Source organism: Fusarium falciforme, chromosome 6 (assembly GCF_026873545.1).
Source record: "Fusarium falciforme chromosome 6, complete sequence".
Taxonomy (NCBI): domain Eukaryota; kingdom Fungi; phylum Ascomycota; class Sordariomycetes; order Hypocreales; family Nectriaceae; genus Fusarium; species Fusarium falciforme.
The window spans coordinates 3,054,493-3,068,847 of record NC_070549.1 but is presented as its reverse complement, the minus strand read 5'-3'; the positions used below and the strand labels follow the sequence as shown (position 1 = coordinate 3,068,847).

Below are 14,355 nucleotides of genomic sequence, written 5' to 3'. Positions count from 1 at the left end.
GTGTCCGTTGAGTGTGTATCACGCCCAACGCCAGAATTCAAAAACGAAAGAAACAGTATGTGAGGCAAAGCTCAGTTGTAGACGAGTCTACTAGACCCGTTCCTCGTGCTGCGTGAGGTTCCGATCGACACGAACATGTGAGTCCGAGTCATACTTTCCGAGCTCCAGATCAACAGGGTTCATGCGGTCACGAGACGACATGCCAGCCTCGCAGCGGGCAAAGACAGCTGGAGCACGCTCGACGGTGGTTGCGGTGCGGTGGGTGCTGAAGCTGGACGCCTTGAGGGGAACCATGGAGCTTCCAGCGCCGCGTCCACTAAAGCTGGCGTTGTAGCGAACGCTCGAGTCGCCGGCGGACGAGTAGGAAAAGTTGGAGCCGTTTTGGGCCATGCGCTGGGCTGTGAGGGTGCCCATGGGGAGGATGATGGCAACGGAGGTGAGGGTCAGGGAGGCGGATTCGAAGTTGATCCAGTGACCCCATTCCAGGCCTGCAAAGATGACTGGACGTTTGTTAGTTACTAGATTATACTGATTTAGGAAGTAAGCATACCGGGAACAATCATAAGGATTCCGTTGGTCATGACGAGCACCTCCATCGGGGTCAAAGCTTTGTAAGAAGGGAGAACACCACGGTTCGAGATGAGGTGCCAAATGAGCTTGATGTTGAAGATGGCGCAGAACCAGCTGATGGACACGACATTCATAACCACCATCCAGTGAATAAGCCATAAGTTGTTCGACGCCGGGGCGAGGTTCAGATTGGCCTTGTTCTGGTGAACGGTAAAGGCGATACGGGAAGCGATGGTGAGGAGGGTGATGATGCCCGAGGAGACGGCAATGACATACTTCCAGATGTCGGGCCAGAGGGAGACCATGGTCCAGGCCTGGTTCATGAGGGCGAGCTCGATGATGATGACGAGGAGGAGCGACATGACATTGGCAGCGACGCTGCGGGCAAACTCACTCTGGGGAATGTGAGAGTAGTCCCTAGCCCAGAAGTGGTAGAAGTCGGTAAAGACGGAGGGCCAGTAGAGGCCCAGCAGGAGCATGCGGATGGCGCAGACGACGAGGCCCAAGACGTGAAGGATGTTGGAGGCCCTGCGGAACTTGGCCGCCGGGGTCATGATGAGAAGAATGATGAGCATGATGACACAGGCACCAAACTGAGTGCCATAGTTGATGCAGATGCTGGTGATCTCGCGGCGGAATGCATCGAGCACGGGCATGGGGATCTGCACCTCGGTCTTGCCGTCAGCAAGGAAGAAGGTGACGTTCTGCGTGTATGGGTCAAAGCCGTCCATGTTGTGTATTGACAAGAATCGGTAATGTCGAAGCTTGGTGGTTTGGTCCGAGTGGTCTTGTTGATAATAGGGCACAGACTCTAATGAAGAAGCTCGGAGAGTGCACGACAAAGAAGGATGTTGTTGCGAGATATAAGATCAAAGCTCAAGGGGTAGGGGTAGAAGTTGAGCTAGAGGGGGGCTGTGAGAAGGAAATATCTCAAATTGTCAGAAACATAGGTCCAGACAATGCCGGCTGAGGCGATTCAAGAGCTTGAAGCGATAGCATTCGGGCGTGGCAGCGGTCGTGGCATCATGGTTGACGACGGATCACAAAAGCCAAGACGAGGAGGGGGGAGGTTCTTGTCCCGTTCAGGACAATCGCTAGCGAACATATTGTTAGCAGCAGAAATACAGGCATATCAGATTCAGTCATCACATCTCCCAAGCAATGGTGCATGCCAGGGTCGGCGGGGTGAGGTTGGTCTTAGTATTGTTCCTGAGTTTGGTGGCGTTGCTTCTTAGTATTGTTCCCGTCGTGAGGCTTGCTGCGAGGCTTGCCGCTAGCCCCTTTTGGTTCGATCGCAGGCTCAGAAATAGGGACGTGCATATCTTGACAGCCTCCACGCCTTGACTGACAGGTCCAGAGCCTCTTGTACCTCAACGGCCTCTCGAGATGGATGCCCCGTGTGCTATTTGCAGCTTCGCTCCGTGCACGCCAACTACCGAGATCAGTCCAAATCGGGGAACCTCCGTTGCTAGAGGTCTCGATCGCCCTGCCACCTCCCCGACAGCCCTGCAAGTGCAAGCCCTACCGGATATAGGCCATGCCGATAGCTATCGACCTCTTCCATATCGCTTCAGCCCCCTTCTTCCATGAGATGCCATCTACCCGGTCATCACCAAGTCGGTTGAAATCAAGGTTTTTCGTAATTCGCCTCGTTCTTGTCGCAATCCGCCATTCGCTTGTCCTCCCCGATCACCCCCCCGATCACCTCCTATCTTGTCCGCCTCTCCCGCACCTCCGGCATCCAGATCTCGTTTCAAGCCACCAGTCACTGTCACCTCAACAATGTGAAGCGCCTCTCCACAGGGGAGCCTCATGCATGACGCAGCGCGCGCGGCTCAGATGCATCACGGGGCTAGGCCCATCCCCTGTCCAATCTTTCGTACCAAGGCCTTTTTCAGATACCACTCGCGTGCAAGTGATCTCGTCATCTTGGCAAAGACAGCCGGAGTGATGCGCCCGCGCTCGACTGCCCGCCCAAGCATGAAGATGGCGTCACCAAGAGCTCTCTCTTCAGCTACTAGCGTGTAGAGCTGGTTGGCCACCACCGTCGGCGCTACAAGCAGCTCATCCACGTCTGGCACTGGGTGGCTCTGTGAACCTTCGATAACTCCGTCGGCCTTGCGAAGTGCCTCGCGTAGAATATTGGAATTTGATGTCAGTACATTCGCCAGCTGGGTCAATTGCCCTGCCTCGGCCTGGAAGTTAGGTATAGTCGTCAGCATCGCCGTACGTTGTGCTTGTAAGCCAGCCATGCTGGACTCATTTTGCTGCCGGCTGCGCATCCTGATTGCATGTAGGGTTTGAGCTAACTGCCGGAGGAGGGCATCCTTCTCGGGATTGGGGGGTATGGGAGGGGCTGCGACTGTCGTACTTGGCAATGCCAGTTCCAGAGGCTCATCGAGCAAATCAGGGGGAGGAGGGGGGTTAGCAGGGGCAGGCGGTTGAGGAGGTGCCTGGTTCCATGCTGGGGGTTGTGGAGGTTGCTGGTATTGCTGCTGTTGAGGAGGCATCTGCCACTGTTGCTGTGGAGGGGTGTATGATTGGACTTCGTTCATGTATGACGGCTGGGCAACCCTTGTCGGCCCAGGAGGCGGCATATGATGAGGTTGGTATTGTTCTGGAGGCCGCGCAAGCCTTGGATCTTGTCCATTCGCGCCTGCAACCTGAGGTGGTAGAGGAGGGGCAGAATCGTACCGCGACATCCGATTAGACTGTGCAGGAGATTTGCCCGGGATGGGAGGCAGCGGCGGGCCAGTTTGATGAGGACTAGCTGGAGTAGGAGATGCATTCTGAGGGCCCTTGGGGGGTGGAGGAGGAGGGCGCGGCTGCTCTGGCGTGTGCGGATCTTGGGTTGGTGGTCGAGATGTTGAGCTCATGCCTGGAGGCAGAGGCGGGATAGGGGGAGGTGTTGGGCCAGCTTGAGGGGGTGGTGGGCGTGCTTGTTGTCTTGATATAACAGGAGGCTCTTTTGCAAAGATATCGGTCAAGATGGCAAGGAAGTCTTGAAGGTTGGACTTCTGTAGTTCAGGTCAGCAGCTATATCGTCTATCATGAGCTCAAGCCAGCTTCAAGGTGAACGTACATCCCAAAACTCAGCCCATCCCACAAGGTACGGGTGATATACAAGACCCTGGGGGTCAACATGCTGGCCTGGGCGGATCATCATAGTCTCGGTCGGCACAACGTAGATCATGGGTGGCTCGCGCGGATATGCATGGGGGACCCATATCGAGACCGGGAAACGGTAGGTGGTTCCGCGGAAGTTGACGGGTAGGGTCCCCGAGAGATGGAGGAGCAGGGCATTGGCGCCGTGCGAGAAAGCTAATGAGGTCAGTCCCGGTATGCGACAGGTCGAGGGCCGGCGCGGAGCTGGCAAACAGAGCTCTCGAAGCTCGCGTGCGCTGGAGGAGACGTACTGTGCACATCGGTCCGCGGCGATAGCGTAGGATATCGGGTGAGGGCTTGCGCTACATCGTTGTAGGCGCGATTCACGTCGTGATATTCCTGTCAAGTCGCGTCAAATGTCAGCCCTTGGACTTGGCGGTCCGGTTATGAAGGTGGCTCAGGTCATGAGCGGGGGAGCAGGAGGTGCGAGGGAGGGAACAAACACTCGTGAGGACGCTGTAGAGCCAGTTCAGCACATGCTGCTGGACAGGCATCATGACCCTGACCCTGTATTATGTCGGCGCGTGGTGGAAGGTAGAAGTTGGAGGGAAAGGGAGCTATTCACACCTGACCTTGGAGGTCGTCGTCCTTGTCGTCGGGTGTTGGTGCGTGCGTCCTGTTGGTGGTAGGAGCGACCTACGTAATTGAGTACGTACCGTGCACCTTCTTAACTGGAACCGAACTGCGGATAGTGGGGGTGGGGGTTGGAGTGCGGAGAGGCAAGCGCTGAACCAAGATGCCTGTAGGAACTGTTTAATTATTGTTTATCAATCTAAGAGCTAATCAAATATTGAATCTAAGTCTAGACAAACTACTCGAGTTGCCAAAATGACTGTCAAGTTTCCACCTCTGAAGTTGGCCCTCCAGTACGGTTGTGGTGTGAGACATCGCGAAAATGTCGACACCCCAAAAAACTAGTCGTGAACAGAAACTTAACTGTGACGTGACACACAAACATCATTACTCAAATGCAACAAAGTTTTCCATACAAACATAGAAGCACCTATCCATGGAGCCCCAAAGAAGAGATTGCACATGGAATCTTGTGAAATGCTTATGCGCCGAGTTTCTTGGGGAAAACTACAGGGTAGCCGCCTTGGTTAAAAGACGCTTTGGCTTAATGTCTTGCATGCAGGCTGCAGCATGTGAAAGTCATTGAGCCTAAAAGCCATACATACTTTCCCACGCAGTGATGCTCTCCCGGTTTTGCTTCTTGCCTTTGCCCAAACCTCAATCTGATTTGTAAAGAAGTCTTTGTCATCGGCCGAAGACGGAGTCACGCCACCACAAACCCCGTGGTCGCACAACCTCCGTGGGAACCGGCCCCGGCCGGTCCGCGAAAACGGACGAGTTCTCTCCTACTAGTGTCGCATTTCTTCAAAGTGGCTGCTAGAAAAAACCCATCAAGGTCTCGCGAACCAACCAGAGCAAATGGTTCCATTTTTTCTCTCCTGTCCCCTCGACCGGACTGGCCAATCGCCGTCTTTGCTGAACCGTTTCGCCGCCAAACTAGCACAGGATAGAGAGAGTCATTTATTAATAAAATGTCTTTTTTTCTGCAACTCGTAGCCTTTTCCCCATATTCCCCCCTCCCCGCCCGTTTCTTTTCCTTCTCCTCCCTCATCTCTCTAGCTCTTGAGCTTGGCTTTACCACTTCCCCAGACTTTTCTGAACCGGTCTTTGTCCTTGTCTCTCCGGGAGCGGCCCCACTCTTCCGACTCCGGGAACCGGATCTCCGGGTCTTTCTCTTCTCTACTTGTTTCGTCCTCGTACCCCCTCTTCTCTTCCTTGCAACTCGTATTTTCACTCAGCGAAAGAGGCAGCCGTCTCAAAATGTTGCCTCCCATCCCAGCCCTCGCCGACTATGGCATCTCTCCCACTCATGGGTTTCTCCCCGATGTCCTACCTCTGACTCGCTTGCCGGATCCTTACTACAACAAGTGGGAGGCCATCGCTGCCAACCTCACGGCCCTCATCCTTAGCCGCAGGTTGCGTGGTGTCATCGACAGGTTGCCTGTCCTCTCCACCATCGGCCTCGAGCATGATGCGGAGTGGCGACGAGCCTATTCGCTCCTCGGTTTCATGGCCCACGGTTACATCTGGGGAGGCGATTCTCCAGCTGACCGTCTTCCGCCGTCCATCTCAGTGCCTCTCCTCGAGATTTCAGAACACCTAGAAGTTCCTCCTGTTGCGACATATGCTGCCGTCTGTCTGTGGAACTTTAAGCCTCTCTTCGTTGACGAGGACATTGACAACCTCGAGAACCTCGCCACACTCACCACATTTACCGGCGGACTCGATGAATCATGGTTCTATCTCGTATCGGTTGCCATTGAGGCCCGCGGTGCCCCAATTATCCCTCTAATGTTAACGGCCATTGCGGCTGCCCGACACGGCGACGCGGCTGCTGTGACCCGTTGTCTGCGCACATTTGCAGAGCGCCTGACGGATTTGACAACCATTCTCCAGAGGATGCACGAGAGTTGCGACCCTACAATCTTCTACCACCGAATTCGGCCTTTCCTGGCTGGTAGCAAGAATATGGCCGAGGCTGGACTACCCAACGGCGTCATCTACGAAACTGGATCCGGAAACGAGACATACCAACAATACAGCGGCGGCAGCAATGCTCAGAGCAGCTTGATCCAATTCTTCGACATCATTCTTGGTATCGAGCACCGTCCTACCGGCGAGTCCCGTGATCCTTCTTCCGACACTGACCGTGGCCGCTCTTCTCACCGACACAACTTCATCATGGAGATGAGAAAATACATGCCCGGTCCTCACGCACAGTTCCTCAACGACGTGTCCCTAGTGGCCAACATCCGCGAGTTTGTCGAGGAGAACCAGTCCGATCGCCAGTTGTGCCTCGCATATGATGCCTGCCTGGCAATGCTCAGCGCATTCCGCGACAAGCACATCGCCATCGTCACGCGTTACATCATCAACCCCTCCAAGCAAGTCCGTGCCCGAAGCCGGTCACGAAGTCCCGAGGCCACTCGGCAGAAACTCAATCTCGCCATCGCATCACGCAAGAACCAGCAGAACCAAAAGGGAACTGGCGGCACTGCTCTGATTCCCTTTTTGAAGCAGGCAAGGGATGAGACAGGAGAGCCTGCAGTCGAGGAGTGGACCAGGCGCTTCATGAAGAGGAAGCTTCAGACAGAGGGCAAGAATGATTTCTTCCTGGGCAAGACACCCCAGGGACACCTGAGCCTGGAGAAGGAGGATGTGGAAGTCAAGGGTCTTGCTGGATCATGGACCATGGATGATAATGTCGGCGGTATTTGTCTTTACTAGACCTGTTTAGACCTTGTCTTAAAAAAGAGCGTTGTCTGTATTGCATACACGGCTGGTTGTGCCACTAATAAGCAAGTTAAACAACACAGATACAGTGCTTATGACAGGTTAGTGGCGTGATGGAGGCTACGACAAGTGTTGAGCATAAAAATCTTGTATAAAGTAAAGTAAATGTGACCCTGATCTGCTAAGCAGACAGGTAATGGAAGTGGGGTGCATGAATGTTCAAATCGCAGATATAGACGAACTCAATCAAACGTTTGAGCAAGCTTGTCAAATCTTTTGTAGTCAGCTCAAAGGCCGACGAGAAGAATACTAAAAGTATATACAGAAAAACAAGAAGATGGTCTATGTACAACAGGGCGGAACGCCAGGTTCAGGATGCCATGTCCTACAATGGACAAGCTTGCTCGTGAGATGACCCCCTTCCAGGAAAGCGCTTCAACTCATGAACCCCCCTCCCCTTCGTATCCAAACACTAAAAGGATCTACCTCTTAGTTGGGAACGCACTGAGCGTAGTACTCGTTGTGCTGGACGCAGGTGCTGCCGGAAGCACAGGGGAGGTTGCCGTTGGGGTAGGCGGACTTGGAACCGCCGCACTGGTACCAGGCAGCGACGGCGGACTGAGCGGTGGCGGGAGCCGACTTGGTGGCCGAGGCCTTGGCGGTGGCCTGAGCAGTCTGTTTAGTCTTCTTGGGGATAGAGCAGCCAGATCGGGTCTTGGAGGCACCGACCTTGGTGGTCTTGGGAGTCGCAGGCTCCTTCACGGGAGCTTGGGTCTGCTGAGGCTTAGAAGCAGAGTTCTGGACCTGAGTCTTCTGAGGGTTGGAAGCAGAGTTCTGGACCTGGGTCTGGGGGTTAGAGGGCTGCTGGACCTTTGTGGACTTCTGCTCAGTGGCGGGGGCCTGAGTCTTCTGGGACTGGACAGCAGCCTTGGAGGTGGAGGCCTTGCTGCCACCGGTGCTGCCGGAGGACGAGGTGTCGCCCTTGTAAGCAGGGAAGCTCGAGTCGTCGTTACGGACGCAGCCGCTGATGTCGGTGAGAGCCTTGGGGCACTGGACCTGCTCAAAAGTGAAGTCGGGGTTGTCGGCGTTCTGGAACCAGTCGAAACGCCAGTAGCAACCGTCCTTGAGGAGCTCGGGGAACTTGTCGCAGTCGCTTCGGGAAGAGATACCACCGTACTGAGCACCGCCGAGGCCGCTGCCGCCGAACTGGGAGGAGCAGCCGTCGAAGATACCGACACCACCACCGGGCATCTGGAGATCGAAGTGGTTCTCACCGAGGTCGCCTCCGGTGTTGGTGGACTGGACGACCATGGTCTTGCCCTTCACGGGACCAGTGGTGAAGGTGAGACTGCCAAGTATGGTTAGCATCAAAAGGAGGCATATCGAGATGTAAGTGGCACTCACGCATAGCAAGCGCAGCACCAGGTAGACTCGGAGCCTCCAGCGAGCTTGGTGGCAGCGAAACCGTAGGCGAGGTTGTCGTTGACGGCGAAGGGAGAGTAGTTGGTGCAGGCGAAAGCAGAACCGCCATCACAACCGCTCTTAGCGTTGGCATCAGAAATGGGGTTATCGTTCTTGTCGCAGGTCAAGGCGGGAGCGCTGACGGAGGCCTTGCCGCTCCAAGAGCAAGAAGGCTTGCAGCAGTCCCAGTATCGAGTCGAGTGGCCGTTTCCAGAAGCGGCGTGCACGGCGAGAGGGCCGACCAGGGCAATAAGAGTAGAGGATCGCATGGTTTCAAACAGCGGTTAATGAGAGACTGGTAGTTGAAAAGAGAGTGTGGTTTAAGAGAACGGTAGAAGAAAGAACGAAGACTGAATGAGAATGAAGTGCTCGAGTGTCCAAGCAGCATCTGGAGATGCAGGCCGCCATCTTATATACTCGCTACACACGAACCATCCCACAGGGTTAGGCCTTTCTGCTGCGGCACCCGTCACAGAGTCCAAAGCATCATGAGCATATTCTTCGAAGTGGTCTGTCAGCTTAGGGCGACAGGCATGTTTGCTAGAGTCGGTAGAGGTCAGGGATCATGGAAGTCAAAGAACAAGAGCTGATGATCGTGCTATGTCACGACCCAGTGAGCATATTGGGGCGGGCTAGGAAACGGAAGCAGATCCTCCACTAATAGGGCAACTCGGAGCTCGTCTGACGGGCCGGGGATGCGTGGGCTGGACCGCACGAGTGAGAAATGAAGGCCAGGAGGCTCTGGTTTCAGGGACAGTTGTGGGGATGTTCGGCCGTGGCTCCGAAATTGAGTCCCGATAAACAGGGGTTGATCGGGGTACGACGGGGGTTTCGAAGTCAGATTATTCGATCCAGACAGGTTTGCCGAGACTAGCAGCGGTGGCAGAGCTGCACGATACAGGTGAGCAATGAGAATCGTGCCGTTTGCCGTGGCCGTTGAGTTGAGATGAGATGAACCCTGCCTCTTCTAGAATCCCACGGCCGTTAGCGCTGGATCGCAGTCGTACCCGCGCGGAGCTTTGCTCTCGGATGGTACTCTGGCATGTCACTCTGGAGCTGAACTGACTGGGGAAACGTCTTGAAGAGTTTCATATGAACAAGAGGACGCTTAACACGGCAGAGCGTGCCGATGGTCTGCGTGCCGATGGTCCGTAGCTGTGTTGCATGTTGAGGTTGCGATAACCACCAAGCAAGCAAGCATTGACGTGAATGCGACCAAGTGCCGGCGATTGAGTGACGGGCCATCTCGCGCGTATCCCCTTTCCCCCTATATTTCATGTTAATTAGCTCGTCGCCGCTCGCCTGCATCCCAAGCCTTTCCTTGTTGGTCCCTTGAGAGGGAATGAGCTGATTTCCCGAAGAAGCGTCTTACAAAAGGCATGGATGTTACTCCATTGGGACCAGCTGGGGCGAGATGGGAAATCTGGGTGCCTAGGATGTCAGGCAGAAATGATGCGCCACAGAGAGCAGAGCTCCAGCCACAAGCTCCTGACTCATCAATGTGGCGCTTTCCGATTTCAAAGCTGTTTCTCCTGATGGAAGAGGCTAAGCCTCTTTAGGATTAGCTCTTTTCAGGCGCGTCTCGTCGCCTCAACCTGAGGCTGCTCGACTGCTCAAGGTTCGGCTTCACGCAAATTCATCACCACTCCACCACGTCTCCCTCATCTTGCGCCTCCACATCCCTCGCTTCATCGCCTATCCGGAGTGCGTCGTCGAACCATCGAATTAATCGCCGGATGACCACGGGGTGCATCAGGCGCCAGGTCCCCAACTGACCGCCCTGACATTCGCCATCGCATTCACCAGCGCTCGCTGAATAGTCTTTGTTCTCTGCGCTTCATCGCCGGAGCAACCGAACCTTTGTCGCCAGATCGCAGCAATATCAACGAATAGATATCGATAGCCATAGGCATTACCGACATCATGGCTGACTACGAGGAGGAGCTTTCCGATTATGACAACTACGACGACCAGGAGGAGGGCATCACCCCCGAAGATTGTTGGACCGTCATTTCATCCTTCTTCGAATCCAAGGGTCTCGTATCGCAGCAGACAGACTCTTTCGACGAGTTTACGCAAACGACCATTCAGGATCTCGTCAATGAGTATTCTGTCATCTCTCTAGACCAGCCCAACCCTCCTTCGCCTCCTGGAGTTTCGATCGCCTTGCGCCGATATGAGATTAAGTTTGGCAGTGTCATGGTCTCGCGACCGACCATCAGCGAGACTGACGGAACCGTTACCTCGCTGCTACCTTACGAATGCCGTGACCGAAACCTGACCTACGCGAGTCCCCTCTATATTAAGATTACCAAGAAGGTGTCCGTGGCCGTCGAGAAGGAGGTTCCTCTGCACGAGATGGACGAGGATCAGCAGGCAGAGTACAAGCGAACTGGTGAAAACCCCACCAAGCTCGTCTGGGAGCTCGAAGAGAGTGGCGACGATGAAGGAAAGGCCGACGACAGTTGGAAGGATATGGTCTTTGTCGGCAAGCTTCCTATCATGGTCAAGTCCAAGATCTGCCACCTAAGCAGCGAGCACGATGACAACCTCTTCCTTGTTAACGAGTGTCCATACGACCAGGGTGGATACTTTGTTATCAACGGCAGTGAAAAGGTACTCATTGCTCAGGAACGATCTGCTGCCAACATCGTCCAAGTCTTCAAGAAGGCTCAGCCCAGTCCTTACACATACACTGCCGAGATTCGAAGTGCGCTTGAGAAGGGTTCACGTCTGATCTCGAGTATGATGCTGAAGCTCTATGGCAAGGGAGACTCTGCACGAGGAGGTTTCGGTCAGACCATTCACACCACCCTGCCATTCGTCAAGGCAGATCTTCCTGTTGCCATCGTCTTCCGAGCTCTTGGTGTTGTTTCCGACGAGGATATTCTCAACCACATCTGCTACGATCGAACCGACAGTCAGATGCTGGAGATGTTGCGTCCCTGTATCGAGGAGGCCTTCTGTGTTCAGGATCGAGAGGTTGCGCTCGACTTTATCGGAAAGCGTGGAAACCGTGACCAGGCTGGTCTCGGCCGTGAGAAGCGTGTGCGTGTCGCCAAGGACATTCTCCAGAAGGAGACCCTGCCACACATTTCCCAGTCGGAGGGTAGCGAGACCCGTAAGGCTTTCTTCCTGGGTTACATGGTGCACAAGCTTCTGCAGTGCGCCCTGGGCCGTCGTGAGCCCGATGATCGTGATCACTTTGGAAAGAAGCGCCTGGATCTTGCTGGTCCTCTGCTGGCCAAGCTTTTCCGTGGTATTGTCCGAAGGATGAACACGGAGCTTTCCAACTACCTCAAGCGATGTGTTGAAGGCAACAGGCACTTCAACCTGGCTGTCGGTATCAAGCCCGGAACCCTGTCTAACGGTTTGAAGTACTCGCTGGCTACCGGAAACTGGGGAGACCAGAAGAAGGCTGCAAGCTCTACTGCTGGTGTCTCTCAGGTGTTGAACAGATACACCTTTGCATCCACTCTTTCACATTTGCGACGAACCAACACCCCTATTGGACGAGATGGAAAGCTCGCCAAGCCCCGTCAGCTACACAACACCCATTGGGGTCTGGTCTGTCCAGCCGAGACGCCTGAGGGTCAGGCTTGTGGTCTGGTCAAGAACTTGTCCCTGATGTGCTACGTCAGTGTCGGCTCTCCCTCCGAACCTCTGATTGAGTTCATGATCAACCGAGGTATGGAAGTCGTGGAAGAGTACGAGCCCCTGAGATACCCGCATGCTACCAAGATCTTTGTCAATGGTGTCTGGTGCGGTGTTCACTCAGACCCCAAGCATCTCGTCAGCCAGGTTCTGGACACACGACGAAAGTCGTACCTGCAGTATGAGGTGTCGCTTGTTCGTGACATTCGAGATCGAGAGTTCAAGGTCTTCTCCGACGCTGGCCGAGTCATGAGGCCGGTCTTTACGGTCCAGCAGGAGGATGACCACGAGTCTGGTATTGCCAAGGGAGCTTTGGTTCTGACCAAGGACCTTGTCAACAAGCTTGCTAAGGAGCAGGCGGAGCCACCAGAGGACCCATCAATGAAGATTGGATGGGAGGGTCTGATCCGAGCCGGAACCATTGAGTACCTCGATGCTGAGGAAGAGGAGACGGCTATGATTTGCATGACTCCTGAGGATCTTGATCTCTATCGCATGCAAAAGGCTGGTTACGTCGTAGATGACGATAACACGGACGACCCCAACAGGAGATTGAAGACCAAGACGAACCCCACAACTCACATGTACACTCATTGTGAGATTCACCCCAGTATGATTCTTGGCATTTGTGCCAGCATCATTCCCTTCCCCGATCACAACCAGGTATGTGCCCATGATTCAACGTGATGCCAGCGCGGCTAACAATATGTAGTCACCCCGTAACACCTACCAATCTGCCATGGGTAAACAGGCCATGGGCTTCTTCCTGACAAACTACTCTCGCCGTATGGATACCATGGCCAACATTCTTTACTACCCGCAAAAACCTCTGGCGACAACACGATCCATGGAGTTCCTCAAGTTCCGTGAACTGCCAGCCGGTCAGAACGCCATCGTCGCTATCGCTTGCTACTCTGGTTACAACCAAGAAGATTCCGTCATTATGAACCAGAGTAGTATCGATCGAGGCCTGTTCCGCAGTCTGTTCTTCAGATCCTACTCTGACCAGGAGAAGAAGGTCGGTCTGAACTACACGGAAGTATTCGAGAAGCCCTTCCAGCAGTCGACGCTTCGTATGAAGCACGGTACCTACGACAAGCTGGACGAGGATGGTATCGTGGCCCCCGGTGTGCGAGTGTCAGGTGAAGATATCATCATCGGCAAGACTGCGCCGATTGATCAAGAGAACCAGGATCTGGGTACCAGGACAACGGTGCATCAGCGTCGTGATATCTCCACGCCGCTGCGAAGTACCGAGAATGGTATCGTTGATTCGGTCATTGTGACGGTCAATGCCGACAACGTCAAGTACGTCAAGGTCCGTGTGAGGACGACCAAGATTCCTCAGATTGGTGACAAGTTCGCCTCTCGTCACGGACAGAAGGGTACCATTGGTGTCACCTACCGACAGGAGGATATGCCCTTTACCAGGGAGGGTGTGACACCAGACATTATCATTAACCCCCACGCCATTCCGTCGCGAATGACAATTGCACATTTGATTGAATGCCTCCTCAGTAAGGTGTCAACGCTCGAAGGCATGGAGGGTGATGCCACACCTTTCACCGATGTCACTGTCGACTCCGTTTCGGAGCTGCTCCGGAAGCACGGCTACCAGTCTCGAGGTTTCGAGATCATGTACAACGGCCATACTGGACGCAAGCTTCGAGCGCAGGTGTTCTTTGGACCTACCTACTACCAGCGACTCCGTCACATGGTGGACGACAAGATCCACGCCCGAGCTCGTGGTCCCGTTCAGATCATGACCCGACAGCCTGTCGAAGGTCGTGCCCGAGATGGTGGTCTGCGATTCGGAGAAATGGAACGTGATTGTATGATTGCCCACGGAGCAGCCGCTTTCCTGAAGGAGCGTCTGTTTGAAGTTTCGGATGCCTTCCGAGTCCACGTCTGCGAGGTTTGTGGACTCATGACACCGATTGCGTAAGTCTTGACCCTTGACATTGATGAACCAAAGCTAACATGATGTAGCAACCTTTCCAAGCAGTCGTTCGAATGCCGACCTTGCAAGAACAAGACCAAGATTGCACAGATCCATATTCCTTACGCTGCCAAGCTGCTCTTCCAGGAGCTGCAGTCCATGAACATCGCGGCAAGAATGTTTACCAACCGCTCTGGAGTTTCAATTCGTTAAGTGAGATTGATTGGAAGGGCGGGCGTTTTTCGAAAAAGGAAAAAAAG

General features: G+C 54.3%; 5 protein-coding genes across 5 annotated transcripts; 2 read left to right on the top strand and 3 right to left on the bottom strand.

The window, feature by feature from the left end:
• Positions 1–90: 90 nt before the first annotated feature.
• Positions 91–1,301, bottom strand: NCS54_00852600 (Hypothetical protein; the record flags this gene model as incomplete). Its single annotated transcript, XM_053153911.1, has 2 exons — positions 91–500; positions 551–1,301. The coding sequence occupies 2 exons, from the start codon at positions 1,299–1,301 to the stop codon at positions 91–93; spliced, it is 1,161 nt and encodes a 386-aa protein (XP_053009886.1).
• A 1,113-nt stretch (positions 1,302–2,414) lies between these two features.
• Positions 2,415–4,229, bottom strand: NCS54_00852500 (Hypothetical protein; the record flags this gene model as incomplete). The annotated part of the gene is made up of 4 exons (XM_053153910.1): positions 2,415–3,587; positions 3,653–3,891; positions 3,987–4,074; positions 4,179–4,229. The coding sequence occupies 4 exons, from the start codon at positions 4,227–4,229 to the stop codon at positions 2,415–2,417; spliced, it is 1,551 nt and encodes a 516-aa protein (XP_053009885.1).
• Positions 4,230–5,568: 1,339 nt separating this feature from the next.
• On the top strand, positions 5,569–7,035 carry NCS54_00852400 (Hypothetical protein; the record flags this gene model as incomplete). Its single annotated transcript, XM_053153909.1, has 1 exon — positions 5,569–7,035. The coding sequence occupies one exon, from the start codon at positions 5,569–5,571 to the stop codon at positions 7,033–7,035; it is 1,467 nt and encodes a 488-aa protein (XP_053009884.1).
• A 495-nt stretch (positions 7,036–7,530) lies between these two features.
• NCS54_00852300 (Cellulase) lies at positions 7,531–8,771 on the bottom strand (the record flags this gene model as incomplete). The annotated part of the gene is made up of 2 exons (XM_053153908.1): positions 7,531–8,389; positions 8,446–8,771. The coding sequence occupies 2 exons, from the start codon at positions 8,769–8,771 to the stop codon at positions 7,531–7,533; spliced, it is 1,185 nt and encodes a 394-aa protein (XP_053009883.1).
• Positions 8,772–10,425: 1,654 nt separating this feature from the next.
• NCS54_00852200 (DNA-directed RNA polymerase II subunit RPB2) lies at positions 10,426–14,308 on the top strand (the record flags this gene model as incomplete). The annotated part of the gene is made up of 3 exons (XM_053153907.1): positions 10,426–12,819; positions 12,869–14,097; positions 14,146–14,308. The coding sequence occupies 3 exons, from the start codon at positions 10,426–10,428 to the stop codon at positions 14,306–14,308; spliced, it is 3,786 nt and encodes a 1,261-aa protein (XP_053009882.1).
• Positions 14,309–14,355: the final 47 nt, after the last annotated feature.